The sequence below is a fragment of the Calidris pugnax genome, unplaced genomic scaffold, assembly GCF_001431845.1.
Source record: "Calidris pugnax isolate Ruff unplaced genomic scaffold, ASM143184v1 scaffold357, whole genome shotgun sequence".
NCBI classification, from domain to species: Eukaryota; Metazoa; Chordata; class Aves; order Charadriiformes; family Scolopacidae; genus Calidris; species Calidris pugnax.
The window spans coordinates 698884-715510 of record NW_015091719.1 but is presented as its reverse complement, the minus strand read 5'-3'; the positions used below and the strand labels follow the sequence as shown (position 1 = coordinate 715510).

The window sequence follows — 16627 nt, the reverse complement described above, 5'->3', positions numbered from 1 at the left end:
GGAAGGAGGATGCATCTGTCAAAGACGGATGCTGGGGTCCAGAAAAGCCATTCCTAAATTTTCCACAGCTAAAGCAGGTGTTACCCCAGCAAAGCAGAAGGCAGGAAGTGGCACTGCTTGGATGGTCAGCCACTTCTTAGGAAAGTTTTGTCCATCAGGAAAATTTCTTCCCAACTCAGGGAATTAGTTCACAAACGTAATGCAGAATTGAAGGACGGGGAAGGGAATGCTTTTCATCATCTTGCAGGTGGCAAAGGAGCCTTTCTCACTTTCCTTTTGCCCCCCAGATGCCTGAAGAACCTTCAGGGAGCAGTGTTGGGTATGGGTTTTGAACGGGTGACCAACAGCCAATCTCATCTAGTTGGCAGTGCCTTTTACTGAATTAGAGGGCATTTCAAGAATAGGCAGTATTCCTGCAACATAAATTGACCCAACATGATTTGAAACAATTAACCCTCTGATATCAAGAGTCAGGATTTCCTGACCCACAACTCTAATGCATTTTTCATTAGTTCTAACAGCTGGTGAGCGCAGCCCTCTGGCCTTAAGAGGTTTATTTCTTTCTTTTTTTTTTTTTGGAAGAGAAACTTGTGGTGAACACGAAGAGCATATCACAAATAAAACATGGCCCTGGTGAAAGCGTAGCAGTGGGCTGTAGTTCATCTGATTCCATCTTTCCCTGCTTCTGTGCAGCCTCTCTCTGCGGGTGTCATACGCTGCTGCTTCATGGAAAAATATAGTTCTGCTTCACGACTCTGGCAATGTCTGCTTGTCTCATAAATTCCAGAGTATATTAGTTGTACTCCGGAATATAAAACTTCTCCTAACTGATTTGTTTGGGAGAAGTCACAGATGTCTCTGCGGTAGGGAATGGAGACCACCTCCCTGTATTTAAGTCGCTCGTATCGCACTTTTTAGGGTATAATTGTGAATTATATTCATTCTGCATTTGTCGTTAATGGGTAGCATCACTGGTGAAGGCTTGGGTTCAAGTGATGAGTCTGCTAAAATAACCTTTCCTGCCCAGTGAGGATTCACTGGATTATTTTTGTTAAGATAATGCAAAAGAGGGATTGCTAAAATGCTGTCCAGCCTACTCTTCTGTTGCAATATGACAAAAACCCTGAATAGTTGGGGTTTTTTTGGTGGACACTTTGCATGTAAGGTAATGTTTATGTTGCACTTTATTGTATATTTTGTTAAAACTTGTGTAATACCCGGATTCTTTCTCTTTCTGGTTTTACTGACTCGATGTGCACTCCGTGCCTTGTATGGCCCCGTGTCTGTCAATCGTTGTTGTTTTCCTAATGTTTCTAAGTATCATAATCTGATGTTGCATTTATGGTCTGTTGTTTTGTAAATCTGAAACAAGAGTGTATGAAGAGATTCCTTCCCTCTGTGGGTAGGAGATGGAGACACATTCAGCCCCCAGAGTGTCTCTTTCTGTCACCCTCTTAACGCATCCATACCCACACCCAGCCATGCCCTCCTTTGCTTAATTCCTCTTATCCCAAGTCTCTTGTCTTGACTTGCTCTTTGCTGTTGGTGCCTATTTACACTGAATAAACGGAGATATAAATTGGACTTTGTGGGAGCCCGCTCTTCTTTTCTCAAAGGCTCTTCTGCCGAGCGTTGGCCAAACCTGGAAATTATCTTGAATCTTAATTTGGATGGGTTTTGTGGAGCTTAATTGTTTGAACATTTTGTAAGTGCGATCATAACGGGGTATTTTATAATATCAGAAAAGATAGTTTTAATAAAGCTGTCTAGAGCTAGAAAGAGGAACTCTTCCTTTGATGCTTCTTTGGTAGATGAAAACATTTTTGTTCAATAGGAGACCAGCATCTTTTTTTCCTCATTTGAGACCAGTTCTGGCAACATACTGATATTCATTCAAATATAAATGCCATATTCACTTTGAAATGCAAATTGTTTAAAGAAAAATAGCATATGGTAGAGGTAAGTACCTTTTCAAATCAGCTCCCACACTTTAGGGATGTGAGTACAGCTAAAATTATTCTTTGGAAAGAATCTGGAGCCTTTGACACATTGAAGCTTGAACTAATCAAGGCTTCCCAGTAAGCATATACACATATCCATATCAAGGAAACAGTGCTGAGAATACATGGATTAGCATAGTAATTTAACTGCCCCCTGCTAATCAACTTAAGCAACCAGCTGATGCATATATGATGTATTTGAAGAGGCACTCTTTCACAGCTCCAGAATGGGCCAGGTAGTTGACCACGGATTTCATGTTAATGTTGAGAGAGAGATGTATCTGTCTACATATAGATATATACACATATGTGTGGGTATATGGGGGGGACGACAGATGCAGCATGCATTAAGGCATTGCTTGGAAAAGCTTGATGTAAAGGTTTTATATGCCTAACCCAAAATGTGGTGATTTCCTTTCCTCTTTTTAGCTTGTCCTCCTTCCTCTTTTGCTTGTCTGCAAAAAGCTGAGATGATTTCTGCTGTTGAGGCTTTATCCCTCAGCAAAAATAAAGGAGAGTTGCTCTGTGGGGATCCGGATTGGGGTTTGCCTGTTATATATATTATAGATGGAGAAAAAACACGTATATTTATATTTTATAGATGGGGGAAAAAAGGTAGGACTGTTTTGTAGAAGCTTTGTGCAGCCTACAGAGTGTGCAAGAGCTGCAGCTGACTTCCAGTAGTCCTTGTTTGGCTGTGACAGCATTAGTGCCTGCTGGGGTGGTGGAATACATTTCCTGGGCATGCTGCCATTAGACCAAAAAGTGGAAAAATTAGCAATGGGTTGGGAAATAACGATTTTTAACTAAGGTTGTAAGTAACAAGTTTGTGCTAGAGTGGAACGCATTCAGGAGGGGGAGAGGAAAGGGCACACTGTTTTCTGTAGTTCAGCCCTTCTGATAGCTACACACGAGTTCTGGCTTGGATGGTATGATACATCATGAAAATCTTACAGCACGTGAAGAAAGTGGAATTTAACCTTGAGTAAATGTTATCACAAGGGTTACAGGTTGGAGAGTGATCAGACTATGGCAAGAGAAAAGACAGAGGTGAGCTGGGTTGCATCATTCATCAGTAAAGTGTTACATGATGGGACTTGGCACCTGTTTGTTGCTAGCAGCCCATGCCTTTCAGAAACGTGAAGGGAAAGAAAAAATCCTCTTTGATTTGCAGAATAAGTCACTTCCTCAGCAGGCTAAAGCCATAACAAGGGGCATGGAGTTTCAGAGGAATGGCACTAAGGTGAACGTAAAGCTATTAGTGTTTTCGTGGTGATGTAGAACTCCTGATATTATGCTGGATATCCTATAAAATTTTTGATTTTGCATCATGGTTACAAAGTTGACTGGACACTTCTGTTCAAAAATTTGGGAACTAGGTGGGAAGATGTCAGCATACAATTACTGCTGCTCTCTGCAGCAGAGTAAAGGGGATGTGTCATCCAGGTGAAGAGGTCCAGTAATTATTGCCATTTTCCTGTGATAATTACAATTACTGCTGCTCTCTGCAGCAGAGTAGAGGGGATGTGTCGTCCAGGTGAAGAGGTCCAGTAATTGTTCCCATTTTCCCGTGATACTCTAGGAAATGCTCCATCTTGGCTTTCACGTACCATTTTTCTCCTTCCTGATCTTTGTCATGAGGGTGCTTTTGCAGGAATTCATCACACGTGGCTTCCCATTTCACTAGGTGCAACGTGGAAGATGGCTACAGGCTAAACGTGTGCTTTTGGGGCATTGCTCTTGAGCCTGGCAGGGCTAGATGCTTGTGAAAAAAGAAGTTATTTCCAAAGTCATTTACCGCTAATAATCTTCGGATGCCCCCAAAGATGTTGCAGCGCAAACAGCAGGGCTAGATGCTTGTGAAAAAAGAAGTTGTTTCCAAATAGGATGGTCCCAAAGATGTTACAGCACAAATGAAGCAAAACAAAGAATTTGGATTAATCTGCTGTGTACTTGTCACCTGTAAGTTTGGTTCAGTAAACTCGTTTTCGAAGTTAAAGGCTAATAAACAAAATCAGAAACAAGAGCAGAAAAAAATGGGTAACTTTTCTGTAAGTTCTTTTATCAACAGTAAAAATTTCAAGGACCTCTGGGTATCTCTTGTCCTGTGACTGCAACTCATAATGCAATCAAAGGAAGTGCAGCCATTTTACTGCTTAAGATGTACCAAAGTGCAAATTGTTGACAGTATTTTGAATCAAATGGGAATACAGAGTAGCTTCTGAGCTCAGAAAGGTTCTCTTATTTTGCTTTGGGATGGAAGGAAAAAAGAAAAAGCCTGTTCTGTTCAGACACCCCTGGAAATTTTGGTTGAAAGGGACCTCTGGAGATCATCTGCACCATCCTTTCTGCTTGAAGAAGCAGGACTTGTCACCAGGGTTGGGAAGGTTCAGTTGTGTCTTTGTGTGGTTGAGCTTTGGAAATTTGAGAGGATGGAGATCCCCCAGCTTCTTTTGGTAGCCCGTTGCAGTGCTGCATTATGAACTTTCCAAGCTGTAGTGTTGCTGCTGTTTTCTATCATCCTTAACTAAAAAGCTTTATTAAATCAGGCATTATCCTCCTGTTCACCAGCCTAAACCAGCCCAACTCCCTCAGCACTCATGGGCCACGTGGATCAGACCTTTGGCTGTCTTGGCAGTTCTTTGCTGGCTCTTCTCCCATGTCCTGACAGTCCTCCTGAAGTGAGGGACCCAGAACTGAGTGTACAGTGTTTCAGATGCCCATCGTGCTGTTCTCAGCTCATGGTTTGTGTTGAGTATGGTGTTACCACACGTTCTGGCATCCGTTGTTGACATTTGAGTTCTTCACAGCAGTGCTGCTACTCAACCAACTGGTCCCCAGTCCCCCTGCTGCTCTGATGTCCCAGGAGCAGAGGTTGGGGACTTCTCCATGTCCAACCACATGGTGTTTATATTGGCCTAAATCTCAAGTTGCTAGAGTCCGTTTGGTCTCAAGCTCTAGCGTTCATGTCAGCCACTCCCTTTAATTTGGTTTATCATTAAAATAGTTGGTTAATGTTCATAGTTCTTCTGGATTGTGAAAACCAGAAGAAACCCCTGCTGGCTGTCTCAAAGTGAGCATCAGCAGCATCACAGAAATTCATTTGGAAGGAGGTGTTTCTTATGAGACCTCAAAATATGTACCACCACATAGTCTTTCCATCTTCTATTGTGACTTTAAGGTACCAAGCTATAATTTAATCTTCTGCCTTGTACCTTGGTTTCTGTAGGCCTGATTTCTTTGCTGAATGTTTCTTTGGAAAATGTCTTTAGAAGGTGTTAAACCACCAGTACTAGCAAATTGCTCTCAGCTGATGGAGTCAAGCACACAAGAGAAAGAGGACCAGTTGTTTGAAGCATACTTTTTTTATAAAATTTGGTAGATGATGCTCTGTGGAATCCTTTTGGACAAAAGGGTTGCCCAGGGAAGGCGTTTAGAGAGGAATTATGTGCCAGTAGCTAAAGCACTGCCTTGGGAGATCCCAACATGGTTCCAAAATCCACCTTAGACTTTGCACAATTGCACACATTAGTTTATCTGTGTGTATTTCGTGTCTCCTTTGTAGAGATTGCCAAACAGAAGTTCTTGAGACTGATTAAGTGCATTCAAGACTCAGGTGGACAGATACTGTAGTGATGGATCTGTGTTAAGGACTGAAGATGAGATTTAGTCTTGGGAAAGGGGAGGAGAGAAAGGGACAATTATGCCAACTCTAATAAACACAAAGTAGTTCACTAAGCTCTGCTGTCTTCCCAAAGGCTGCTCTGGGAAAAGACATAATGATAGAACTGGGAGTCAGGAGATGTGGGTTTTATTTTCAAGTCTGCCACAATCTTCCTTTGTGGCCCTGGGTCATTTAACCTCTGAAAAATGGGGAAAATGATAGCAGATAATTAACAACCTCACAGGAGCATTGAAAATTAATTCATTAATTTTTCTGAACTCATCAGTAGAAGGTGCAATAGAAATGCAAAGTGTTAGGGTATTTTATAAAATTGTGTCTGTTTCTTTCTCGTTACATGTGTTTTTAGAGAGTGTTCTTAAATCCACAGAAGATCTGTGGGGTACCTTTTGAAAGCCTGTCAGGAGGAATGAAGTAAAATATTTGTATCTTTGTAATATGCAAGTCCTGTGCTATGTATGGAGTAAAATGTGCTCAGAAACCAAAACTAGAGAGTACCCTTTGGTCCATATCAAACTATGGGTAAGACCATGAAAAACCTGAGTTTCTGGAAAAGGTGTTAATGGTTTTGACTCTAAAATTTATTCAACCAGATCATGCTTTTCCTGTTTTGTGGTGAGAAACCTGTCCCTGTTGCTCCCCCTCGCACACACCTCCCAGCCTTTTATTGTCCTAGACCTTAATGATCATGAAAATACTAAAATTATTTCTAGTGCTTACTGGGTGACGGCTATATTCTTTGTATCTCAGCTTTTGCGTTGTAGGCCTTCGGTTAGAGTTGTGGAGGTTGTGTTCCTGTGGGACGAGACACAGGAGTGATATTTGCAGTCAATGGAACAAGCCTCTAGTGCGTGCTTTGTGTCACGATGTTGTTTTAAGATTAAAAAACAAGTTTTTTGCTTGGTCTCGCAACGCTGGTGGTTATTTGCCTCCCCATCGCTGTGTACTTGGCTTCGCTTGGGGGACATACTAATGTGAAATATTATTTAGAGGTAGATTGTTTTGAACTCTTTAAGTTGGCTTAGTTGGCTCATCTTGGTTGCTTGTGTAAACGGTGGTTTTCAGGAATAAATTTGTTTTCTGTGCACAGTCTGTCTTTCGTGCTCTACCTTTAACCAATGGAGAACATTTACAAAACGGGACTGGTAGCAGGCTTGTGGAAGATAAGAGTTTTCCAGAAGGTGAATGAACAGAATGAGCTGAAATCTTGAAATTTTAGGCGGTCAGAAGTTCCTAGCTGAGTTTGAGTGGACTGCTGAAATATTTGGTGCCCCAAACTGGTCACAGGGTTGTTGTCTTCAGAGTTTCAGGGAGAGCCGCGGTGGTTTTTGTGTTGGTTGAGTTAACCTCATTTTTGTGCCCTGTAAAGACGCACCCATCCATCTTCATGCCAAATCAACTTTTTATTCTCTATTGACACAATTTGTTTTCCATTTATGTCTAGGGAACGTGACTACTAGCACATCTGTGTCTCAGATGGCAAGTGGGATCAGTCTAGTCTCCTTCAACAGCCGTCCGGATGGTATGCATCAGCGCTCTTACTCGGTCTCCAGTGCAGATCAGTGGAGTGAGGCAACAGTCATTGCAAACTCTGGCATTAGCAGTGGTAAGAAACCTGGAGCTGGGAGGGGTTACAACTGCTTTGGGGTGAAGGGGGAGTTTTGGTGGTTTGATTTTTTTTAAAAAGAGAAGAAAAAAAAAAAAAAGACCTGATGTTCACCCAGGTACTCTGTGGGAGGCCAAACTTCCAGCATCTGAGAGAAAAATGGAGAAATTAGCTGAAAGAGAACAGGTCAATACAGTCCTTTTCCAGCAGGAAGAGCTAATGTAATTATAATACTGCTTAATTTTAATTTCAGGTATGTAATGTAGGGTGTTCACTTGATATTCTTGTTTCCTTACTCTGTGTGGTAGCTATTAGCAGTAAATTATCCTTCACATGTTTCCATGAGCATGTCCTTTCTCAGCTGTGATATTGCTTTCATGAATTCACACTCCTGGCATGGCTGTAGTGTTTTCTCTGTGGAGTGTTTAACAGCATTAAAAGGAGCAAACGCTCTTCCAGATGATGTTGTGCGATGGTCAGATTGTAACAGTGAAAGAGGGGTTGTTGTTTTTAATGGGCATGCATGATATTTGGTAACAAAATGGTGCATCTGGCCTCAACAGAGTGCCTGATCACTTCTCATGAGCAGCAGGTCTAGAGAGGTCATCCTTCCCCTCTGCTCTGCCCTGGTGAGGCCCCATCTGGAGCACTGGGTCCAGTTCTGGGCTCCCCAGTTCCAGAAGGACACGGAACTGCTGGAGAGGGTCCAGCAGAGGGCTACAAAGATGATTAGGAGTCTAGAACATCTCCCTCAGGAGGAGAGGCTGAGGGACTTGGGTCTTTTTAGTCCAGAGAAGAGAAGGCTGACGGGGTATCTGATCAATGCTGATAAATACTTCAAGGGAGGGTGTCAAGAGGATGGGGCTGGTCTTTTTTCAGTGGTGCCCAGGGACAGGACAAGAGGAAATGGGCACAAACTTGAATAGAAGAAGTTCCACCTCAACATGAGGAGGACCTTCTTTGCTGTGAGGGTGGCAGAGCCCTGGCAGAGGCTGCCCAGGGAGGTGGTGGAGTCTCCTTCTCTGGAGACATTCAAACCCCACCTGGAGACACGTTCCTGTGGGACCTGCTGTGGGTGGCCCTGCTTTGGCAGGGGGTTGGACTAGATGATCTCCAGAGGTCCCTTCCAACCCCATATCATTCTGTGATTCTGGGAAGGCCAGAGATATAATGCTCTTCACCTATAGCTGACCTGCTGCCTACACAAATGAGAGCATCCTTGGAGCAGCCATAGCTGTTCATCCAACAGAGGGGAGAAGGAAATTTGAATAGGACAGGAGAAGGGGGGAGGACAGCTGTTTCTGATGGCTATCCCTAAAATAGGGGGAATTATAGGAGTATAAGAACTATTTCACATGTCCCATGTGTATATGTCTGTGTGTATTTAAATATATATGTAGGTATCTGTATAAGCTTTGAGTTGACTATAGCCCTGCTACTACCTCTGAGTTTTTAAGAAGCTTTGGACAGTTTTTCAGTGCTACCCTATGAGAACAGAGAGTTTAAAATCTTGGCTCTGGGTGGCATTAATTGTCAAGTTTGGAGTTCCAGAAGCACATACATTTCTGGAGCTCTGAACTTGTGGGTAGCATCTTCAGGAGTGTGATATTTGCATCAAAATGGTACAGATTTTGACCAAGAATTTTTCAAGGCAAGCATCCCTTTTTTTTCTTTTTTTTTTTCCCCCCAGCCTTGGTGATAGGCAGAGATACTGCTAAACAGCATGATCAAATGCTTCAGCACCTCTCTTCTGTCTCAGCCCAACTCACCCTTTCCTTTCTAAACTTAGGGCAATCAGTACTGCCCTACGTGGATTCCTTCAGACTGAACTGGTTTCACACTTCAGGAGATTGTATTTCTCTCTCTTTTTCCCCGAGCTGCTTCGTCATTTGAATTCCCCTCAATTCTACTTCCCTTTTAAAAGGCTGTATCAAAAGTTTCGTCTTTTTGCGCCCTTCTTTTATGCTGTAGCTACTGTTTGCACAAGTAAAAACCGTTCCCCTCAATTCTACTTCCCTTTTAAAAGGTTGTATCAAAGTTTTGTCTTTTTGCGCCCTTCTTTTGTGCTGTAGCTATTGTTTGCACTAGGAGGAAGGCAAGTAAAAACCAAGATGTAATCTTTGGCCCTTGGCACCTGGCATACGTATGGAGGGGTGAGCAGATGCCATCTCCTTGATTCTTAGTGCCAGATGTGACAAGTAGAGGATAATCTTCACAATGCAGAATTCAAGAGTTCCTAAAAGTGGCGAGTAATTAATATGTGGAAAAGTGGAAATCTATCCAAAATTCCTTCCTCCTCCCTTCCCTTTTACTTCATAATGCTGTTGCTGGTTTTGAGATGTTTGCTGGACTTTTTTGCTCCCTATGCTGCGCTTCAGCTAGTTGCAATTGCCTGTGAAGGAAACCTTTTCTCCTCCATGAGCTCTGTGCTCCCGTGTCTGCGCGGTACCTTCTCCTGACTTGACGTTCATATGTGATTACTTCTGGATCAGAAGAGACGACAGCTAGAATTATCTGTGAAATATGTATTCAAAAACCACACATGACCGGTGGGTACTTCCGAATGAGCCTGACGAATAATTTCTTGAAGAGGTTCTAATTTTATTTTATTTTTTTTTTTAAGAAAGAAAATAAAAGTTGCTTTTTTAAAAAAATAAAGTGGGGAAAATTGGACTAGCAGCGAGTTTTAGGCAACTAAGGGTCAGCAGAAACAGAAGCAGAGCGATAAAAACTGCTACAAAGCCTCAAGAAGAATTCATTGCTGTCAGTGTATCATCTCTCGATAAGCTCATAGATGTGTCCTTTATGCTGGCAAGTTGACGCATGAAAAACTCCCTTTAATTTCAGGGGTTTTTTCCCCCATTAAAAGATTTTTGAATTTTAGTCATAAAAAGATAATACTGTGAGAGCAGCAGGTACGGCGAGAAGCTAAGCATCTTTTGGAATTCAAATGCCAATGTACTGGAGAATATGCCTGGTTATTGTCACATGGTTTTATTGTAGACAAAATAACATATTGGGATTCAATTTTTCTCTGCACCTTTTTTTCACATTAAATTAATACTTTGTGTGGCTCTGGAGAACTTTTCAAAGTCTTCCAAACCAGACCTTTGGTTTCCTGGGGCTTCTGTCTTTCAAGCAGCTGTGAACATCTCCTAATTAGATAAATTACTTTGTAGTGGGCAGAGCCACAAAACAGGAGGTGCTGGTTAAATTAAAGGGGAAAAATAGAAAAATCCATTCTCTGAAATGGAATGCCCCACTGCTTTATGACTATTACTGTTGTAAGGTTTTACATTTAAGTACCTGAGGTTTAAAATTAAATGTCTAATATAATTTGGCACTGGTAACATGAAGCCTGTGACTGCCCTCGGAGAAAATCTAGACAGCTTAGTTCAGTGTTTCAAATTGCTGTCTGCTTGATAGTGAGCAGATCATGCAAGTGGCTCACTATTTAGCTAAATACCACCTGCTGTTCAGCATAATTTTAAATGCAATAACATATTTGCCTTAAAAACTCAGAAATTTAAAAAGGCCGTTCCGGCAGCACATGAAAAATTAATTCTTTTTACTTTTTTTTTTTTTTCCTTAGTCTTGTAACTACTGACAGAAGTAATTTTTGCAGCAAGAGGGAATAAAAACTGAGGGCAGTAAATCCCTGTCCACGAACCTCTTGTGTAGATTCTTTATGGACCCAGAATTGATCTACATGTCAGATCCTGATGTAGTTTAAACTGTTTGTCACCCTAATGGTGGTAGAGAAAGAATGAACATCAACTTATAATCCTCCATGAAAGAAATTGGTGTTTGCAGTCAATGAAGGAGCAGCTTAGCTTTATTGATAGATTTAGAACAATTAGTGCTGCTGCAACTATTGGCCAAGAGGTTTTCCTGGATCGCATTGGAAGCCTGCAATTTTTTTTTTCTTTGATAAATCTTTTCCTTGATGGATTTTTATTTATTTTTTTTTCCCCCACCCAGAATTATCTGTAGTTGCTCACTGCTGGGGAATAAGAGGGTTGTGTGGTCTCAGGGGAACCATTTGTAACCTGTTCAGGTGTTAGTTCGATTCAAGAATGTGAATCTGCATGGTTCCTGCTCTGCAAATTCACTTCTTGTTTTATTCCATACATTCTTTTTCTTCTGCAAATTTTCTTAGGAAAAGCAGGGCTGTTGTGAGGATGTGAATCTGCATGGTTCCTGCTCTGCAAAATTCACTTTGTGTTTTATTTCATGCATTCTTTTTCTTCTGCAAATTTTCTTAGCTAGGAAAAGCAGGGCTGTTGTGAGAAATTGAGGAAGAGCTGGCCGGGAGTGCTGTGGTGAGGCATCTCAAACTTGGTTCAAAATGCAGTTTTTTCTGATAGAAAGCAGATTAATATTAACTAGTGGTGTTGCTGCCATTAATAAGAGATGGCACTGTCTGTTCTACAGTCTTCACAATTTGTACATCTCTAAAGAACTTGAGACATACCCTCAAACTTAACATCAGAGCTTTTTTTTTTGCTTTTTTTTTTTAAATGGAAGACACCACAGCCAGCTGTATTATATTGCAAAAATTAGGTTCATGAGGCTGAGCTCGCAGAAGACTGAGGATGCTATTTCCTGCCTGGGGATGAAGGAAGCAGCTTGTTCATTCTCTTTTTAAATGTCAGGTTTTATAGTTTGGCCTGAGAATATCAGAGGGAAGAATTTCTTTCTTAAAGTTATAAAAAAATTAAGCTCTTCTGAAACAGTGCTGCAAACAGTAGTTTGCATGGGACAGGGATTTCTTTCCTCTGGACTTGTAAATTGTCATTTGAATTCGAGCATGATATAAAATTCTGCAGTAAATCAAATATCTGTTTAAATATCAGCCACTTAGGCTTTATCACTGTACAATTGCTTGTACGGGCCATTTGATCTTGGCTGTAATTTATGTAAGTTGTAATACCTGGTGTCTTTTGAGTTTCTAACAGTTTGGTGTTAGGGTTTATTAATGTGAAATTGAGTTCTCACTGTGCCATGGAGTATGAGAGGTCATTGGAGTGTTTATAGTAATGCAGACCTTACAGCTTGCCTTCCTTTTCCTGATCGTAAGCACTTGGAATGATTAAATGATGGAGACTTGTGCTATACATTGAAAAAGAAAATGGTTCAACCTGTATTGACAGGCATAACACTTTCAAAAGCGAACCAGAAAACGTCGTTTAGAATTGTTCGAATTCAATAGACAAGTTCTTGCAGAGGATTGTCATTTTATCATTCCAAATTGATTTATAGAGTTTCAGAATTATTTGTGTCAAGTGTATATAGATGGTTTAAGTTGGAAGAGCTTTTCCTCCTTTTTAAAGAAGGAAGTAATTACTTAAAATCAAATCTGAGGTAATTTTCTTCTTTTTTTTCCAGCTACTCTAGAGCTACTCTGGGGTTTTCTGCAGTTACTAATATTTAATATTGTAAAATTTGCCACGTGTAAGACAAGTAGTTTACATTGTCTTTAAGAATAGGAAGGAAAAAGGAATATTCATTAATTTTCACAGCCTTTGGTTATCAACAAATTGCTTCTGGCAAATACATCCGGAGGGAAACTTTGTCAGGGTAAACTCTGCCAACAGCTTTGCTTTCTGAACAGACCAGCATATCTTGAGGAAACTTGAGTATCACTTTTTAGCAATCTCGGAAAAATGATCCCCTTTCAGCATGAGGTTGCATACACAAAAAAATTCCAGTATTAAAATTTAATAGGCGTTTTTAACGAGCCCCTGGTTGAAGTAGCCCAATCAACCAGAAATACTAAAAAAAATCACAGCAATGTCCTAGGAGGTTGGACTCCCACCAGGGTAGTGTCTGTACCTTTATTCAGTCAAGAAAGAAAATTAGGAAATAGGTATTATCCCTGAATTACTGTAGCACCTTCCTTGTGGCTAATACTGCGTGGCAAGAACTACCATGCAGGACTTCACATTTCAGATCAATTTTAATTTATACAGGGGGAAATGTAGTTTTTCAACCTGTGGCTCCCCAAAATAATGTTAGGCTTGCAGGGCAGAGTGGTTGCTGTGTGTTGGATGACAAGTTCCTTATAGGAACAAATTGGTCTTGAACTTCATCCTTGGTTTCAAAGCAAATTATGAGTTGCCGCTCCTCTTTCTTGAGAAAAAGGACAGGAATATTGTTACCACGTTTTCACAATTAATGGAATTTGCCAAATTGCCCAAGCAATCTGCCAGCCCCACCTTATTTAGACTATAATTTCAGCAGTTTTCACTTGTGCAAATTTCATTCTCTCTGAGCGTTGCGTATCTCCTTCTGGATCCTCACCATAAAGTATGTGAGGTTGAGATGAGGCATTTGCAGCTAGGTGTTCTGTATGATTATTCTCATAGTTGTGTCACTCATCATTTTTTCATTGCAGCATGATGAAAAGGAGAATACTAAAGACAGCCTGAAATACAAAAATAAGACCCTAGAAGTGGTGGTGTTTCATGAGGGTGTCAAGAGGATGGGGCCGGTCTTTTTTCAGCGGTGCCCAGGGACAGGAGAAGAGGAAATGGGCACAAACTTGAAGAGAAGAAGTTCCACCTCAACACGAGGAGGAACTTCTTTGCTGTGAGGGTGGCAGAGCCCTGGCAGAGGCTGCCCAGGGAGGTGGTGGAGTCTCCTTCTCTGGAGACATTCCAACCCCACCTGGACACGTTCCTGTGGGACCTGCTGTGTGTGGCCCTGCTTTGGCAGGGGGTTGGACTAGATGATCTCCAGAGGTCCCTTCCAACCCCATATGATTCTGTGATCCATACTGGTTTCTAGAACTTTTTAAAGGAGGAGGAAGCAGTATCATTCAGCACTCAGTTAGAAAGAGAAGGTCACCAAGGAAATCTGATTATTGTCTGACAGCTTGAGCATTCGTCAGGAAAGCCTCATGTTGCCTGTGCCCTACCTGAGCCTGAAGGCAGATGGAGAGGGGAAACGTGAAGTTTCTGAGATGTGAGCAGAAGTCCCATTTCTTTTTTTCACCAAGCTTTCTTCTCCAGAATGGTGTTGGCATAAGGATGGAGAGGGGAAACGTGAAGTTTCTGAGATGTAAGCAGAAGTCCCATTTCTTTTTTCACCAAGCTTTCTTCTCCAAAATGGTGTTGGCATAAGGAGAAGTTCTCTGAAAAGGATTTCAGAGCGTTAAACTAAATCATGCTTTCTGCCCATGGCTCTTGTGGGAATATGTTAATGTCCAGAAGTATTAGGACCCATTGCTTACCCATTCCATTTTGTAGGCCATAAGAATCTCAATTGAATGAGAAGGCTTGGATTTCTTGAGGAGATTCCTACCAGGTTCACAAAATACAAGCACTTAACCTTGTGTTCTCTGGGTATGTGCCGAAATGGTGGAGGAAAAGATGGAGGAAAACCTGTCATACAGAAGAAGAGCACTGAGGTGCTCCTGAAATTCTGCCAAAGTGCAGTGCTAAAAAAAAAAAAAAAAGTAGTAACCAAGGAGGTGTTCAAAAGACAGGTTGATGTAGTGCTGGGAGGTATGGTTTAGTGATGGTGATGCTTTTTGTTTGTTGTGTGGGTGTCTATTTTTGTCAAAGTGAGGTTGACGGTTGGACAAGATGATCTTTAAGGTCCCTTCCAACCTAGAAGATTCTGAGATTCTGTGGGTAAAAACCACAGTTAAAAGAATGAAAGATGTGAAAAGTGGTTCTTCTGGTTTGATGTCCCTGGTGGAGGGGGAAATGGTATCAATTGACCTTTGAGGCTTAAGCTGAGCTGGGCCGTGGTGTTGCTTTCAGGAGGATATCGGGTACATGGGTGTTTTTACACAACTTTTCTGGGTTTCAACTGAGTAATTTCTCTATTTACCTATCCCTGCTGTTTAGATCCTGGGCTATATTATATGGATTTTTACAATTCTGTGCTTCTCCAGAAACCCATCTGCTTTTCTTGTTTAAGATCCTCTTCTTTCCACGCCCTCCCTCCCCCCGATTAAAATATAATGAATTGTTGCATTCAGCAATTAAATCCTGCGCTTGATTCCAAAATGGCAAGAAATGTGAGTTTTCATCTTCAGATAATTTGACATTGGCAACCTCATGCTCGTCTTAATCTTGTTCACAGCCTCAAGTGCCAAATGTCTGTCAGTAAATTGTTTATGTGACTAAATTAACTTTTTGAGTGGAACTATAAAGCTTTGTTTTTTTCCTGACATTAACTTATGGATGTCTAAATGTGTATTTTGCATTTAGTTTTGCTTAAAATTTAAACTGAAACAGGAAAGCGTATGGCATATTCCTTATAATAGGGAAGAAAAGATGATTTTTATTTTTTTTTCTGGTTACTGATGTTGATTAATCGGACTTGATTGTCTAGCAATGTTCAATAAATCAGTGCTTTTTGTGCCTGTAGCTGGGTTTAGTTGTCACACCTTCTCCATTTGTCCCCACGCATGAGAAAAGGGGGGAAAAAAGCCCAAACGCCTCAGAACAAAGCGCTTTATTTTTATTACGGAGCATAAACTTCAGCCTGAGAGGACAGTGAGAATAGAGAATGTTCTCTTTATCAGGTCTTCAGGCTTGTGTCTGGGAGATGCTCCTTGCTCCTGACCTTTGAGGGGCAGGGTTGGTGTGTTGCAGTGATTCACTCGTGGTGTTCAACCACTGCAGAAAAGAAGGAACGTGGATACCCACCACTGGTATCACTAGAAACAGGGGGACTTAACTTCAAGTTGTGTTTTAAAATATCCATATATATATATATATGTATCTGTAGCTGGCTCCTTGTCTGACTTCAGCTGCAAGCTGGTTCTCTGTAGCTTCTCGTTCAACAGATACTGCACTTAAAAACCTGTAAAAATATATTCTGTTCTCTTTCTATATTAGTAGCTGTCAGAATGGAAGGGTTACATTGAAGGTGATTGCCCCTCTGTACAAAGTAAATTCTTCATCAGCGAAGCCATCCTGTAATCCCATTTGTATAAAAAGATAGTTTGGGGTTTTTTTTTGTATGCTTGTAGTTTAAGATTGTTTTAACTGTAAACGGTTGCAGTTGGGAATGAGTTTTGCTGTGATATTTCTTGTCTGGGTCTGTCGCCAGATAGTTTGAGGTAGAGGATCAGCTGTGATTGTTTTTGCTGGTATCTCAAGAATAAATGTGACCTGTGGTCTTAAGATAGTTTGAGGTAGAGGATCAGCTGTGATTGTTTTTGCTGGTATCTCAAGAATAAATGTGAGCTTAAATGCTTAAATAATGGCTGGGACATGGACACATGGACTGTATTTAACAGCAACAGCAGGATGAGTCTTCTGGCACTCGCTATTTAAAGCTGAAGAGCTGCATTTGATGTGAGGATGCCTCTCTGCAGTC

General features: G+C 41.2%; 1 protein-coding gene across 1 annotated transcript in view; it reads left to right on the top strand.

Annotated features, from left to right (window-relative positions):
* Nucleotides 1-16627, top strand: part of AGAP1 (ArfGAP with GTPase domain, ankyrin repeat and PH domain 1) — a gene marked incomplete at its 5' end in the record, with an annotated part of 313414 nt that overhangs the window by 177818 nt on the left and 118969 nt on the right. The window contains one exon of the mRNA XM_014961995.1: nt 7127-7288. Coding sequence (XP_014817481.1) covers nt 7127-7288 — 162 coding nt within the window. The remainder of the gene's footprint in view (nt 1-7126; nt 7289-16627) is intronic.